At 38.4% G+C, this 15657-nt stretch overlaps 1 protein-coding gene across 2 annotated transcripts in view; it reads left to right on the top strand.

Moving 5' to 3' along the window:
• CDK6 (cyclin dependent kinase 6) overlaps positions 1-15657 on the top strand; it is a 133865-nt gene that overhangs the window by 29165 nt on the left and 89043 nt on the right. For both annotated transcript variants that reach the window (XM_033060866.1, XM_033060872.1), the window contains exon 3: positions 2101-2236. In XM_033060866.1, coding sequence (XP_032916757.1) covers positions 2101-2236 — 136 coding nt within the window. The remainder of the gene's footprint in view (positions 1-2100; positions 2237-15657) is intronic.

Raw genomic sequence — 15657 nt, 5'->3', positions numbered from 1 at the left:
ATGTAGGTCAACACAAAGAATCATACAGTTGGAAATATTTTCCAGTGTTTATGTTCAGATGTTGAGACCTGTCTGGATCCTCTCTATTTGCATGTGTTGGGGTTATAGGCAGTCCGGCTACATTCCACGTTGATTTATATAAATATATTGCAGATTATTAACCTCCAGCCAAATACTAGAAAATTTCACTTTTCAGGAAGGTTTGTGACTTCTCACAAAGCTTATTTACCATGTACAGGGCCATGTACACCCCATTAAGGGAATCTTAGAAAATGATATTTGTTTTTACAAGAAATGTACCAACACATTTTCTCTTACAGTCACTGTGTTACCATAATAATTAATGTTTGTTTGTTCAGATGATGATTACAGGTGAAGTACAGATTAGTCTTCAAGTAGAGGTAGGATGACAGTGATTCCATATTCTGAAACTCTGGTTACTTATTTATTACTGACTGAAAAGCTTCCTTAATCTAAAATAAATGTATACATTTTCAGAATATGGTGGCTAATAAACAATTTTTCAGTGTCAGACCAAAGATTATTTAAGAAGTGCTATCAAATGAGAGCACAACCTTACCATGGTAAATGTCAAGTGAAAAAGACTGCTTTCTTAAATCCAAATTACATTCTTCCCAGATGGTTATGCCAATTCTAGTGCTTCCTTCTCTTGTGAAATACATTGAGATTTAAGGTAAGAAGTAGAATCTCAGTGCACGGTCTCATGTACATGTTGTCCTTCTCTGTCAGATGTCTTCTGGCAAAAGAAGGGACCCCAAGGTTTTGTAAGTGATCAGTTGTCTTCAGATCCTACATGTAAAGCTTTCAGTCCTTGAACAAACAACAAAAATATTACTTGATGTTACCAGAAATCCTGCACTTCTTAATTCTAAGAAAGCAATTCTAAGGAAGAGTGCAAAAGATGAAAGTACAACAACATGATGTTTGAAAAAATAAACCATAGTATCAACACTGGTTTGGTCTGTTATCAATGATAGATTCTTCAGTTTAACTGTCTAAGACTTTTTTCTCAGTTAACTCCATTTTTTAAATCTACTGTCACCTGTTAAAAGTAGTGATTCTTTTTTCTGCCTCGCCTCAGAGAGAAACGTGATCTGATCTTGGAATATAAAATTAAATGAATAAGCACATGAGTTAAGTATGTGAGCAGGTAAGAAATGCCCTTCTGACTGTGTAGATGATTTCTTCTTAGTATTTTGTAGAAGTGGGACTTGAGAAAGGATAGTGAAAATATCACCGGTATGACTGTAGGTCTGAAGCACAGAAAGATGGGCATATGTTTTTGAAAAAGTTCGAACTGTGGTTAAAGCTGGCATGGTAGATGAAGTGGAGAGGATGAGAGAAATCCTATTTAGAAACAGAAAACAATAGAAAATAGAGTAATCAGATAGGAATGTGGTATTATGAAGAGCTTTTGGTGTTGTGCAACCAGGTGAAATGATAAAGAAGTTCCAGTAAAAGAGTGACCAAAAGTGATGAAAAAAGTAGTGACTACTTGCGCACGAAGCTTTTTTCTGAACTGTATACTGACTGAAGGTATTCCTTGTGTCCAGAAATTCGCAAGAGAAATCAGTGAAAAAATTCTGTTTCTGCTGAAGGAGATCTAATTATAAAGCTATGTAATGGTATATGTGGAAATTATGTGGAAAGAAACTGAAGGTGCATGCAAACACTCTGTGTATTTTTTTTATATTTCCAACTGTTTATTGGTTTTTTTTCCTAATACCTATAAGTGTCGGAGCCTAGAATGTGGATAAATACCACATAATTTTCTGTATTAACTTGGGTTGCTGTGTCAAAAAAATAAATTCTTTTCATGTAATTATTTTGCATTCAACAACTGATGAGTTCTTAAAAATTAATCCTATTCCCAAATTCACAAGTGAAAGACTAGTGAAAGGTAATTTTGGTGTATCAGCTGTTACTTGATGAATCAAGAGCTCAAAGATTGGTGTACCTTCGGAAGGCTCTTTTCCTTTCTGTATACTGTAAGGAATTTAAATAGACATGCTTGAGATTCAAGGTATGGCTGTACTGGTACCTGTATGCTTACCTCTTCTGTTCTTTTCCTCTTCTCAGATTGTTTGATGTATGCACCGTGTCACGAACAGACAGAGAGACAAAGTTAACATTAGTGTTTGAACATGTGGATCAAGACTTGACTACTTACTTGGATAAAGTTCCAGAGCCTGGAGTGCCTACTGAAACTATAAAGGTATTTAAGGAAAAAGATTTTAGGAGATAATATTTCAGAGATAAATCAGAGAGACAAACAGTGTTCTGATCCCATAGAATTTTGTTGCATCAAAATTGAGTAGTGCCTACTTGGGACATGAACTGCAGCGCAAAGTAACAGATATACAGTAATTTCACGACTATAAGGCACACCCTTTTGACTAAAATTTTGGCCTGAACCTGGAAGCGCACCTTGTAATCCAGTGTGCTTAATGTAATGGACAAAGTTGTGAAATTTGCCGAATCAGAAGTGTGAGCTGCAGTGGGGGGGGCGGTGCCGCGTGAGTGCCGAATTGCGAGGTGGGGCAGGAGTGGGCGGCCGCAGCCGGCAGGAGCCGCACGGGGAGGGAGGGAGCTGTCGCCAGCCCCGGCCACCGTGAAGGGAGGGAGGGAGCCAGCGCCGGCCCCGGTCGCCGCGTGGGGAGGGAGGGAGCCGCTGACCCCGAACCGCTGCGAGCTGCAGCCGCCCTAAGCTGTGCCTCGCCAGCCAACGCCAGAGGCGGACGGGAGTGCCGAGGCCCACGGCACGGGGAGGGCGCCTGGGGCTGCGTTTAAAGGCTACGTCAATCTGTGGAAAATGTTTGCAAATTGAGCACCTGCCAGTAATTCGTTACTACTTTGTTGCGCGCAGTGCAGCTCCTCGCTGCAAAAAAAATGTGCGCCTTATAGTCCGGTGCACCTTATATAATGTACAATGTTGCGAAATTTTCCGACTCCCGGGGATGCGCCTTATAATCTGGTGCGCCTTATGGTCGTGAAATTACTGTAATCTCTTCATGAAAATACTGCACTTGGTGTTTTTATTCCTCTTTCAGAACTCTACATTTACTGAATCTCTGCTTTTTTACCAAATGTAGCATTCAAACACAGGCAGGACAAGGACCTGTTGGAGCAAGTCCGGAACAGGGTCGCCAAGTTGATTAGAGGGATGTAGCACTTATCTTAGGAGGAAAGGCTGAGAGAATTGGGATTGTTCAGCCCAGAAAAAGAGAGGGCTTAGAGGTGACCTAATTGCAACCTTCCAGCACCTAAAGGGAGCCTACAAGAAATATGGAAAGAGACTATTTACAGGAGCATGTAGTGACAAGAAAAGGGGGAGTGGTTTAAAACTGAAAGAGTATGTTTAGATTAGATATTAGGGAAGAATTCTTTACTGTGAGGGTACTAAGGCAATTGGTTGCCCAGAGAAGTCATGACTGCCCCACCCCTGGAAGTGTTCAAGGACAGGTTGAGTGGAGCTCTGAGCTACCTGGTCTAGTGAAAGGAGTGTGGCAGTGGGATTTTTAAGGTGTTTTCCTATCCAGTAACCTCATTCTATGATTCCATGATTCTTTGAAATCATTAAGAATGACCTTTACTTCCAGCTGCAAGCAGATTATTCTGTTACTGTTTAGGCAGAGACTACTTGAACCTTCCCTTAAAGGTGAAGTGCTGGATATTGTTAGAATGGATAAAATAAATCCTATGCTCCTTATCCCTTTTCCTTTGCCTTTTATTTTCCCAAGAGATTGCTTTTGTTTTATGTCCTTCTTGCCAGGAGAGTTTTTGTACATTCTGAGAGCAAGAAATGTTCATTGTGCAACCTGTGGTGTGCTCTGCAGAGAATGAGCTGAAGGGTGGGGAGAGTAATGACCAGTTGTTACAGAAGCTAGGAAGGTTCTCAGTAACTGGGAGGACAAAAATGAAGTTTTATTGTTGTGTTATCTCATATTCTGCATATGTGAGGGAGGACCCCTACCTAGGGTAGAATGTGCTAGCATTATTATTAATAAAATGCATATGGCAACTCCTCTGCTTTTCTGAGAATTTCACAGCAAAGTGCCACATTGAGAATCATAGGTTGAAGGGTCTGACAAAAAGTTTATACCTGGAAAGAGAAGCAGAGGGATTGATGTTCCTACATTTTGACTGTGCTTCTTTACCATTTCTTTTGATTTTTTGATTTTTGTGAGGAGAAATAATGTATGCTTTCAGAGATGCACTCTCTCGTATAAGTACTTTCTGGAAGTGTAATGTATCATCTTAGTCCGGAAAAAGTCCCCAAGGAGGAAACGAAAACATGAAAACAGCTTCAAACTTAGGAGATGTTTGATCTTTCAGTATAAAATTAGAACTAAAGCAGATAAAGATATATTCACTGGTGTCAAAGTCACATATGTATAATATCAGTCAATTCCAGCAGCCATGTTTTTAACCAACTGTAGTAGATAAAATTTTTGAAAAATGGATGCAGCTTTGATTCAGTCAGAAGAAGACTGGAATGTAGCTATTATATTGTAGGACTATTTTATTATAATGCTACTAAGGTTCTATTTTCCTCCTAGGACTTTGAAACTACTTACATGAACTGTATTTCATCTTAAATAACATTGTGAAAATAAGATACAGGGTGATTGGCGTATTATCTAACTAAATAAATGTATTGAAATTGATGGGAACTGAAAGACCAAGCCTCTGAAATCTCAGTTTGAAGTATCTTTTGATCTATGTTTCATTTAAAGGTAATACAAGACATGAGCACTGTACTAAAAATTCTATTCTGAAATTGCACTATGAGACTGTCAAATATATGTTTGAATATACATTTCATGGAGATTATATACTGATGAAGGCAATCATTGCGCTTGCATTCAAAAAACACTCTTCTGCAAACATGGTTTACTAGTTAACTCAGTTGCTATATCTCATAGTTTGGCACAATAAAGTAGAAAAGCCACACAGAAAAAAGAGGAGCTATTTTGGTCTTTTATGTACAGTGGAAGTTCCACTGCAACCAGTAAAATTAGTAACCGTAAAATTGAGCTTGTGGTACATAATCTCCTTTTAAATGGGTGAGGAAAAATGTAAAATTGCTGTTTACTTGGTCATCACTGTTGATTTCAACATTTTCACAGTAGCTGATGTGTTTTTTCTTGAATCATGTTTGGCACAGGAGAAGAGATAGATTCTGTTAAGTTGCACCCTGTTGCTTCATGTTTATGTCAAAACACCCGGTTTATGGAGGTACTTTTGCTGATAGTCAGGGAAAGGTCTCACATGAGGAAGGATCTCAAGGCTTATTTTTAGTATATTTCAAAACCTTTGTAATTATACAGTCTTTATGAATATTCCTAATAGAAATTGAAGCAAAACGTACTTTTCGTGGCTGCAGGAAAATACTACAATTTTGTAACACCTGAGCATTTAACCTAGAGCATATACATCGTTAAATGACTAATCTGACTTTTTATAGTTTGGCTTTTGAGGTTAATATGGATTTATTTGTACTTCATTTATTTTCCAGAATTGCAGACAATTTGTGTAGAGTATTTCTCCTCACCACCAGTACAGTACAAAACAACTGCCAGTATTGTAAGACCATCTGTTAAAGTTCTGCATGTGTCAGCAGCACAGAAGTGCCAAACGAGCCAAGCTCTGGATAGCTTGAAGTTGAAGGATCTAATATACCTCTTTGGCACTGTGGTGTAAAATCAACAGTTGTTAGTGGGCCTTGAATGACATAAAATGATTATGAGAGAGGTGTCAACCCCAAAGATCTTTTCTGTGTGAATTGACTACCATCATTGCATAACATTTAGGGAAGGGAGGCTCAGCTTTTGCTGGTTTGGGCCATGCTGGGGTTTCTGTTTACCAGCTGTCAAGAAATAAAAGTGACACTGGCACAATTTTGAGAACTTCCTTTATGTTTTGCAGGCAATCATCAGACTGTAGCAGTTCAGAGAAATGAACCATCTTGATATTTAAACACCACTAGAGCTTTTGCCTTAATGCTGCTCAGCAATGCCTTTCTAATGCGTAAGGCCCTGCAGTAGAAGTCACCCCAGAGGGTGTTTCAGGAGGATACAACTGGTGTCCTAATATGATAGAAGAGAAATTTCCTATGAGACATTGCCTGGCAGTGGGAATACACACCCACAGTGTAGAGCAGACATGCTCACTTCCCTTTTCTGTCACTAGGATTGTGAATGCTCTTGTCCTTCTCTGAGGCTCTGACTTCTGAGTTCTAGGTTGTTCTGAACGGAGGAATTTTAAATCTTTTCTGCTGAAACCCTTCCATTATTATTTAATGGGGTCTACTTTGAGCTAGAGGGATGGTGAATACTACTCCAAATACTTGTGGACATAGTGTTCACTTTTGAAAGAGAACCATATTCAGCCTTTAATCTATTTAATAAGCCTTTGTAACTGCTGGATTGTAGTCACACTCACACTTACTGGCTTCCTCTGTCAGAGCTGATGAATATATGTTCCATATGGCAACATATATTGAATGAATCAGAATGGCATGAATCAGAATCGGGAATGACATCTTCCTTCTTTCCTCTCTACGTATCGTCTCCTCTTTTCTTCCAGGGATACTCTTTAATTCTAGGACAGTTTAAGTGGAAATTGAAGGTGCGAGTTCAGTTTCCTTTGGACACAGCTGTTAGTCATGCACAAGTCTTTGGTAACCTTAATGGTCTTAGCAGTTGAGCCTCTTGAGAGACTTGGATCATTAGGAGCTTTTTCTAGTTGACATAAGAGTAGTGGAAGTGGGAATGACACGTCTGCCGCAGAAAGATGATTTTCTTTTAAACAGTTAACAGATGACTAAAGCATTTTGATGTCTTAGCCTTTGGGACTGAAGCATGTTTAAGCTCCATAGCCATATTTTGTTCTGATGCTTGTGAGACTGGCATGGTTTTTTTGCTCCTGAGTAATTTTGATATAGATAGGTTATTATAACACTAACTACATTTTTCATGTGGAAATCATGTGCATGCAACCAAGAGGGTATTTATTGATCTAAGATACTGCAACATATTTAATAATACATAGCTTTAAATTAATCTATGCGTGTGATGGCTTACTATATAAAGCTGCACATTAAGTTGTTATAGAACGGTTCCTTGGAGTTCCTCCCATTAATTTTTTGCTGCTGGACTAAAGAGTCTGTAAAAGTGAGAGGGCACAACAAACTGTTACTGAGATTCTTTAATTTTATTAATGAATAAAGTTAACTTTGTGAGGTAATGTCATTATAAGTAGATTTGTGACTTCTTGCAATAATTTTCTTACACAAATTCAGAATTTAGGCTACATGTGCTAAGTGGGCTGTGTGTGTTTCAATCTGACAGTCAGCACAGGAGGAAGCAGAACAAAGGTTTCCAGTACAGCAGGTGCATATGTTACCTATCATGGAATGCTGCAAAAGCTGGGAATGTCCTTTTACCCAGGCCTGTGATTCCTGAATCTTCATGGTATTCCCTCCAGCCCTGAACAGGGCAGCCAAATCACAAGTGAACAGGGTTCAATGTATATGCTTTTCTCTGTTGTGTCCTGGTTCCTCAATGAATGGCTTCTGTGGATATTTTTTGGATATTTACTTCCTTGCATAGAAAGCTGATATACTCATCTGATTTGGGTATACAGATTTTGGTATTCAGCTGCCTAAAATTTAGAAAGTACAGCAGTGAACCTAATTCCCTTTTGTGCCCTTATCAGATAGTGGCCCATAAATTGAATTTTTAAATATTAGCCTCAGTCATGGAATACATGTTATTGTTGCATCCCTGTGCATGTCCTTAGCTTATATTACCTGCTATTAAACCAGGCAGACTGATCACATCTTTGCAAGACTCTTAGAAAATTAATATGAAGGTGCTGTTTCTCAGAAAGCAGACCAGTGTTCACTGTTGTGAGGTGAGTCAGCCGTATGCCATGGTTGTACCTACTCAGTTGATCACGTATGAGATGTGAAGCAGATGTCGCACAATCATACAGTTCTGAAAATAAAGCAAGATATTCCAGGAAAACAGATTCACCAGTACTGAGAGTCTTCAGAGTGTGGCTGCATTTAACAACATCAAAGTTGAAAACCACTAAAAAAAAAAAAGTGCTTGAATTAATAAGAAAGATACTAACAGAAGAGCTGTTATTATCGTTTTCCTGTCAGTGCTTTTATGGTAAAGAAAGAAGCAAAACTTAGTGAGGAATTTGGAGTGTACAAATAATGGATCAGATCCCGAACTGATACTAACAAGTGTAAATCCATTAGCTTCAGTGAAATTATTCCCATTTACAGCTGCTAAGGATTTCATTTTTGTGGATTATTTTGCAACAAATTTTGTTCTGAATCTGTATTATAAATTAAGGAAGAGTTGTCAGTAAAAATAAATGAAAAAAAGGGCTGAACTGATACATCATTGTGGGAGAAATACTTTTTTTCTTTCTCTGTTATCCTGCTATTAGGGGTTAGATTTCTGCATGAAGAGTAGGAGAGAGATTAGGTGTCCTGCACAAGCTCTGAAGGAACTAAACATTAAAAAACGGATATTCTCCAGAGTGGTTGCTCCCTCTGTTGTAGGTGGTGTAAATTCTTTCCCATACTGTGCTGCATAGAGAGGCAGAGCCACATCTCCTCTGGCTGGTAGCAGGTAGCCATGTACCAGCTGACCAAGTGGTTAAGAGTCATGACACTGTGAAAAAAGGGACTGCTGCTCACAGGGTGTTATGCAATATAGTCTGATATCTTTGTTACTTCTTTAGCTTGGACCTTTTTACTGTTAGTGTGCAGCTACTGATTTTCATTATGGTGGCATTAAATAACTTCGAATTCCTACCATTTCCAAATTCAAATGCAAACTTTTTCAGTCTGATAATAATGTATAGTTGATTTTTGCAGTGCTGTAGCCTAGGACTGCTCAGACCTCCATTGCTTGGAAACTGAGAGCTCATAAAAATGTGAGGCACTCCAATAATTTTAAATCACTGTGTCCTGACTGGAGTGATTTAAGATCATTGGAGCGCTTCACATTTTTTCAGTTGTTCCAGTTTGGAAAGCAGTCAAGCAACACTGGAGCATAATGCATGAAAGCAACCTGTCTGAAATAATAATTTTAGTCTTTCAAAACAATGACACTGAATTAGAAATGTCACTGTGAAATGATGTCTATCAAGGGTTCTGTAAATAGACATCTCAACCTACTTTTCTTTTGTAGTCCCTACTCTCTAGGCAGCTTTGCAGTCCAGTAGGCCCCTAAGGGACACATCCTTTTTGAAGACAGAAGGAAGCTATTGTTTTCAGTAGATGGAGGGCCAGAAATCATCTTTATTAAGAAAGTCAGAGGAAATTAAGAAACTGAAGAGATTCTGAATTCTGGGCAGGGAAGGAGATTGAGTCTTGGTAGAACGGATTTATGATCAAGTCATTGCAAAATTGCAGTATTACAAACACTGGAAGTGAAATGTTGCTATCAACTCATTTAATTTCTGTTAATTTGGCAGAGCTGGACGTGGATGTGATACATAAAAAAGTTTATGGGTCGTACTGATCTGCATTCCCTTGAGACGCTCTGAGATTATTAATGACGCTGGTTTTTTGCCACTGGAACATCGGTGTGGTACCAATTGCTATGTGAAGTGCTTTGATGACACTGAAAGAAAGGGAGCACGTGGTGGGAATAATTGTCAATCAGGTACAGAAGTGGGGCTGAGCTGCCAGGCAGCATGTCATAGACAGTGCCACGCTGTTTTAGATCCAGCCAGTGAGAGTTCCTTCAAGTGGAGGGGAGTATTTTTGAGATGCTTTCCTTTGTCTGATGGTGGTGGTGCACAGGCACAACTTGCTGTGCAAGCACATCCTGCCTCAGTGATCAGAAGTGTCACCCATGTTTCTAGAATCTCTCTTCATCAAACATGATATGCCACATTTAAAGCAATTAAGAAAAGCCGTGGCAGCTGATGGTGCACATAAAGCAGTGGCAGAAAAATAGACTGAAATGTTTGGATTTACCCATGTTCTGAATTTGTTTACAATCCATATTCTACTTTTGACAAGTAAATTGAAGGTTGGACTGCAGCAGATGGGAGGTAAAGAGAAGGCATTCTAAGAGCCATTCTTGATTTTTGCAGGGGCAGATAAGAATCACTTTCTTAATAGTAGTTGCTGCACTGGAAGGATATCAGTCCCCTGTGCATACACCCACAAAGTTGTACTTCATCCCAAAGCAAGCACACAGAGATGGGGAGAGTAGACAGTAGCACAAATTGTGACGAGGTAGATACTTGGGAAAACTGAGCAACATATTTTTTATTATTGAACTCAGGATTCTAAGGGTGGAACTCAGCTGATCTGGGACAAGAAGCATTGTAGCAGAATATGTTTACCATCTCAGTCAACCCAAGTTACTGCAGCTCAGATTCTCTAAACTAGAATATTTACAAAGTGTCTATATTTGCTCACAGCAATTATAGAGCTATAGTGGTAAACAATTCAAAAGTTGGCCATGGGAAACTCATAGCTAATAAAAGATAATATAGTCATCAAGTAAGTTATTTTTCCATATAACTGTTTTCTCTATTCCACCCCAAGAGAAATTTAATACTTTTGGACTAACTGTATGCACTGGTTTTATGCCAGTGAACAGGCAAGTTATTGTATCCAGTAAAAATTAATTTGAAGCATGTTACTTTAGTGGCATTCTGATTTAATCAAGATATCTTTTGTTTGTTTCTTTGCCTCCATAAAAGATGTATTTACCTTATGCCAGAAAACGAAGTCCATACAAGTGGGCAGAGATGGAATTTTTTTGTAAGACATGTTTTCATATGTAGAATGTAAAGTCAGCTTAAAGAATTTTCAATTATTTATAACTACATAGACACATAAACACACATACATATATAAATGTGCATTGTAAAAGTCCTCCAACATATTTGCAGAAAAAAAAAACATTGCTATTTGAGTGAGAGAAAGGGAAACTATGATCATCACTCTACTGTCTCCAGAGTTCATTTTGTCAAAATAGGTGTGGCCCAGAAAAAGCCAGAACTGGCAATGTAGAGTCTTAAAGAGTGTGCAGATACTTGAGGATTAGCACCAGTTTTCCTGCTGTGCCTAGAGAGTGGTTTGGTGTATATTGCCTTTACATGTATACATATGAAAGCACACTACACGTACGTGTACAAGCACGTACACTTGTGTAGGTATGAAAATATATATGTGTATATATATGTATGTATGTGTGTGTATATATACAGACTTGTAAGTGCTGATTCCCAGAGTCCATCCAATAGCTCATCACCCAAGACAGCTGAGCTGTTACATTCATAGGGAAGGAATAAAACCAGACCCAGCTGAAGCTGTGCCTCTCCCTCCTATTCAGTGTGTCAGATGAGAGACACATGGAGAGAGCCCCGGTCCCACCCGCCCTTGTGGGTACCAGAGCAGACACGGTTCCTCCCTGCTTCCTGTCCTCGGGCCATCAGCCATGAAACTGCAGAGAAGCACCCGCCGGGGGCATCAGCCAGCTACATTCAGCTGCTGGAGCAACCAAGCCAAAACCTCTTGACACTCAGAGCTGCTTTCAGTGATTTCAACTCCATGTTCTCTGCCTGTGCAATTCCTAGTTTTTGGTCTCTTTTCTCCTTAATTTTTTCATCTCACTTTCACTTCATATTTACACAGTAAAGTACTCTTCTGTTCTTTCCCTTCCTCCGGAACTTTTCTGTCCATTACTTTTCTTTCTGTTTTGCCTGTGTCCACCTGACTACTCCCATTAAAATGTAGCATCCTGGAACTGTCTCACTATTTCTCCACCTGGGGTCTGTCTTGTCCATTTTATTTGTGAGCTTTTAATGGAAGAGGCTGTGTGAAAAGCCTTGACTTTGGTGCCCACCATAACAGGTCCTCCTTTTTGAGTGGTCTTCACACAATATCTTGTTAAACATGAGTCATGATAATCAGATGCTACAACAGCATTATTTGTGTTAAACAGTGCTTCTCCACTGCATTGCAGTTTCCCCACCACAGTCACTTCACACATTTACACAACTGCTTCCTTTATATATCAGTGCTCTGTAATCAGCGTATGGTTCATGTTACAGGTTTCTCAGGTTTCAAAGTGAAATAAAATGAACTTCCTTCCATTTTGAGATTATCCTTTTTAAGAAGTCCAAACAAAAGACACACATTATTGGTAAATTCACAAGCAACTGCCAGAAGACAGAAAATTCAGAATGGAAGCACGAGTGAAATAACAGAAATACTGTTTGGTGCAACAGCAAGGGAAAATATTTAGAAATCTTAATGATTAATTCATTTGTAGTTTTAATAAATCAGATGTGGTTTTGTAGCATTAGCCAATGTTGGTACTCCAAACACAAATCCTTCACAGAGGGTCAAATCCTTCTGTGTGTAACTCTGGGGTTCTCAGGGTTTTCTTCTAAGAGTGAGTATGGAACAATGCTGTTAGCAGCAGCAGGCAAGCAGTCTTTCATTTGTTTTATTGCAAAGCCTGAATCTGTCCTTCATTTTTTTTATTGGAAACCTTATCCAAAGACTTACAAACGTCACTATTTTAGGTTCTTTTTACTTCTCCTTTACTGTTACAGCTATACAGTACTAACACATCTCTACACATAGAACATTTAAACTGATGCTGTAATATATACTTGCACTTTCTGGTTCAACTTCAGCCCCAAAGGAAAAAACCCAAAGGGAGCAGAGACTCTCCTTCAGCAAAACTTTCAAGTTTCTGCTTAATTTTATGTCAACAGATTGCTCTACTATTAAAAATGAGGTTGGAAGACTGAAATAGAGGAGCTAACAGAGGAGAATCAGTTGTTGTACTGAGCTACTGACCTGATGAATTCTAAGGTTAGAACAAAGAAGAATTGAAACCATTGTTTCCTTAGTCTCAGATTAGTCATAAAACATGTGTTTTGCTTGTGTTTAAATGCTTTGTCAGAGTGAAGAAGTAGTCTTCCCTCAAAACTTACATGTAAGCAGTGCCTGTGCATTTGGAACTAGACTCCTGACTATTCACAAAAATGTGTCATAGCTGGTCAGCATGGTAAATTGACTCAGTAATGGCAAAGGGCTCCAAGGATCACAAGGTTTGGTGGACTTTTTTGTTTATATCTGTTTTTCATTAATATCATAGCTGTTGTGTCCACAGAATATCCTATTTGCCTTCTTTGAAAATAATCACCCTTGAGAATTCCCATTTCCAGGAAGAAGTAGTATTTTACCATTGTGACCAATTCAACAAATGCCATCACATCCTGTCTTTATTAATGTTGAGCAGTGTCTTATACCTTAAAGGGTCCTTTGAAATTAGTGGCTTAATTGAAATAAATTTACTGCTCAACAGTTTTCAACTGCTCACTGTTTTCACTGTTACTAAATATGTGACTTGACAAACAACGCCATTAGTATTCTAAAAGTATTCTAAAATGTCCCACTTCTTTTGTCTATACAATAGGAAGTATTGCACTGTAACTTTAAAATACCAAAAATAATCAAGAGGACATGTTAACCATCTCTTAAAGAGTGCTTAAATTCCAAGCCAATAAACTCAGCTGCTGAATTTTTGTCCTTTGTTTTAGGCTGTGATAGTTCTGTTGCATAACTACAATTAGGAAACTTCAGAACACTCCAAAATGTTACAGTATTTTGTGGATGGAAATGCAGGGTTGTATTTAATTTAGTTTTACAACAGGGAAGGGGCATTGAAATGGCAGCCTGTTACCTTTTTTTAACATCTAGTTCATGATTCATTCTAAAATACTCTTTCATTTGGAATTAACTTCAGATATTCCTGTTCTGACTAGCAGGGTAAATATTTTAGCAAGAGCTTTTTAGAGAGAAATTTTGACAGTAACATACTCCTCCCTTAGTGTTACAAAGGAATTACTTGCTATCCAAACCCAGAGTTGGCATTTTAATGGAAACAGTTCCAAAAGAATATGTAGAACATTACAAATGTAAAATGCAGTTAATGAGAGAGTATACAGATATCTTTCATGCATTTAAATAAAAATGTCTAAATTGAATTCTGAAAATGTCAACAGTGATCTCTGAGCCATATGCTTGTTATTACAATAGTATGTTGTGTATAGCTGTCATTCAGTGAGAAACAACACAGACCAAAAAGGAAAATACATATAAAAACATTAAGTTAGAGGAGAGACCATGTTACAAAGCATTTTGTGTTATGTTTTTGCCTTGCTTAGAAGATACCACTTTTTCTGGCTTTTTGTTTGCTCACATAATTCCTGCTGATGTCTAAAACACTTACTGAAGACATAGCAAAAGGAGAATAGAGGCCAAGCTGCGTGGGCTATAGCAAACCAAAATGCAGAGATGCATGCTTCACAGAGAGTTTAATATGAAAATAAACCACAGTTTCTTTGCTTGGTTTCTGGAGCAGAAAGTCGCAAAACAAGCAGAAAACTTTTGGTTCTTGATTAAATGGTTACTTTAGCTTCCTTACATCATCTACTCTTGAGTGTTTCAGACCCTAACTTCTGTTTCAGTTAAAGGAATTTATACCTAGCTTGACTTAGGTTTATCTCTGTGAAGCTAGGGCCTTGGAAAATATTTCAGAAGTAGTTTTAGCCTTATGTTTGTATTTTGTTCTTCTGCAAAAGTGGTAGAGGTAACCTTGATTTGCTAATTAGTGGAGTCACGCTTTATTGTGACAGAAAACTAAGAACAGTCCTTCAGTGAAAATAACAAAGACCTACCCCATGGTGATTGATGAGAATGTTGTACAAGTGAAATGAGCTGGAAAGTCATCATCTTGTCTTTTCCTTTGCCACAGGAAAGGCATAACAGAGAGATTTCTTTTCTTCTGCTCCTGATAAGGAATCTAACGAAGCATAAGGAGAGGTTACAGAGCATGGAAATGTGTCACACCCAGCTGCTCACTAGCTTGCAAAGCTGCAGTAAATAATACAGTTGCTATTTAATAAACAAAAGAAAACAGAAGTCCTTTGATAGTGATCCCTAGCCTCTCTCATTTGCCCTTCTCATTGCCCTTAATTGACTGTAGTTTTGGAATAACATAGAATTTGATATTGGATTGTATGATATGTAATTGTTTTCTTGTTGTTGATAGGGCAAACAAAAGACTTAGGTTTCTGGGACCTGACTCAGGCATACATGGTCCAGGTTGTCTGGATCATAGCTACTTTTTTTCTCATAGGTTCTCCATGAATAGTTACTGTAAAGACACACAGGAATAAATGTAGTTTTATTTTCCAAATTGCATAATTAATGGCATATTTTACTGCTTGTCACAGGTTACCCTTTTGAGAAGCAATGTTGCATTTGCCACAAGCTGCATTTTTCACATGCATCATTTGTGACACTTCACTTTCAAAAGACATATCTTCGAGGAAGCAGTTTGTTCCATTGATTGGATCTTTTTGCACACTAACTCCTAACATACCAGTGGCTTTTTATTGAAAATGTCTTAAGAGCTTGTTTTGTTTAGTGTTTGGGGAGGTGAATAGAGGAAATATCCTCTGCCTATGAAATACCGGAGGCCATGTTGTCCCTTGCCAAGAAGACTGTAAACTCTCACATTGCACCTTTCCTCTCACCCCCAAAGTAGAGCTGATTCTTGTCTATTG

This window comes from Catharus ustulatus, chromosome 1 (genome assembly GCF_009819885.2).
Source record: "Catharus ustulatus isolate bCatUst1 chromosome 1, bCatUst1.pri.v2, whole genome shotgun sequence".
In the NCBI taxonomy this organism is placed as follows: Eukaryota; Metazoa; Chordata; class Aves; order Passeriformes; family Turdidae; genus Catharus; species Catharus ustulatus.
Note: the sequence above shows the minus strand (reverse complement) of the source record. Positions and strands in the feature narration are given on the sequence as shown.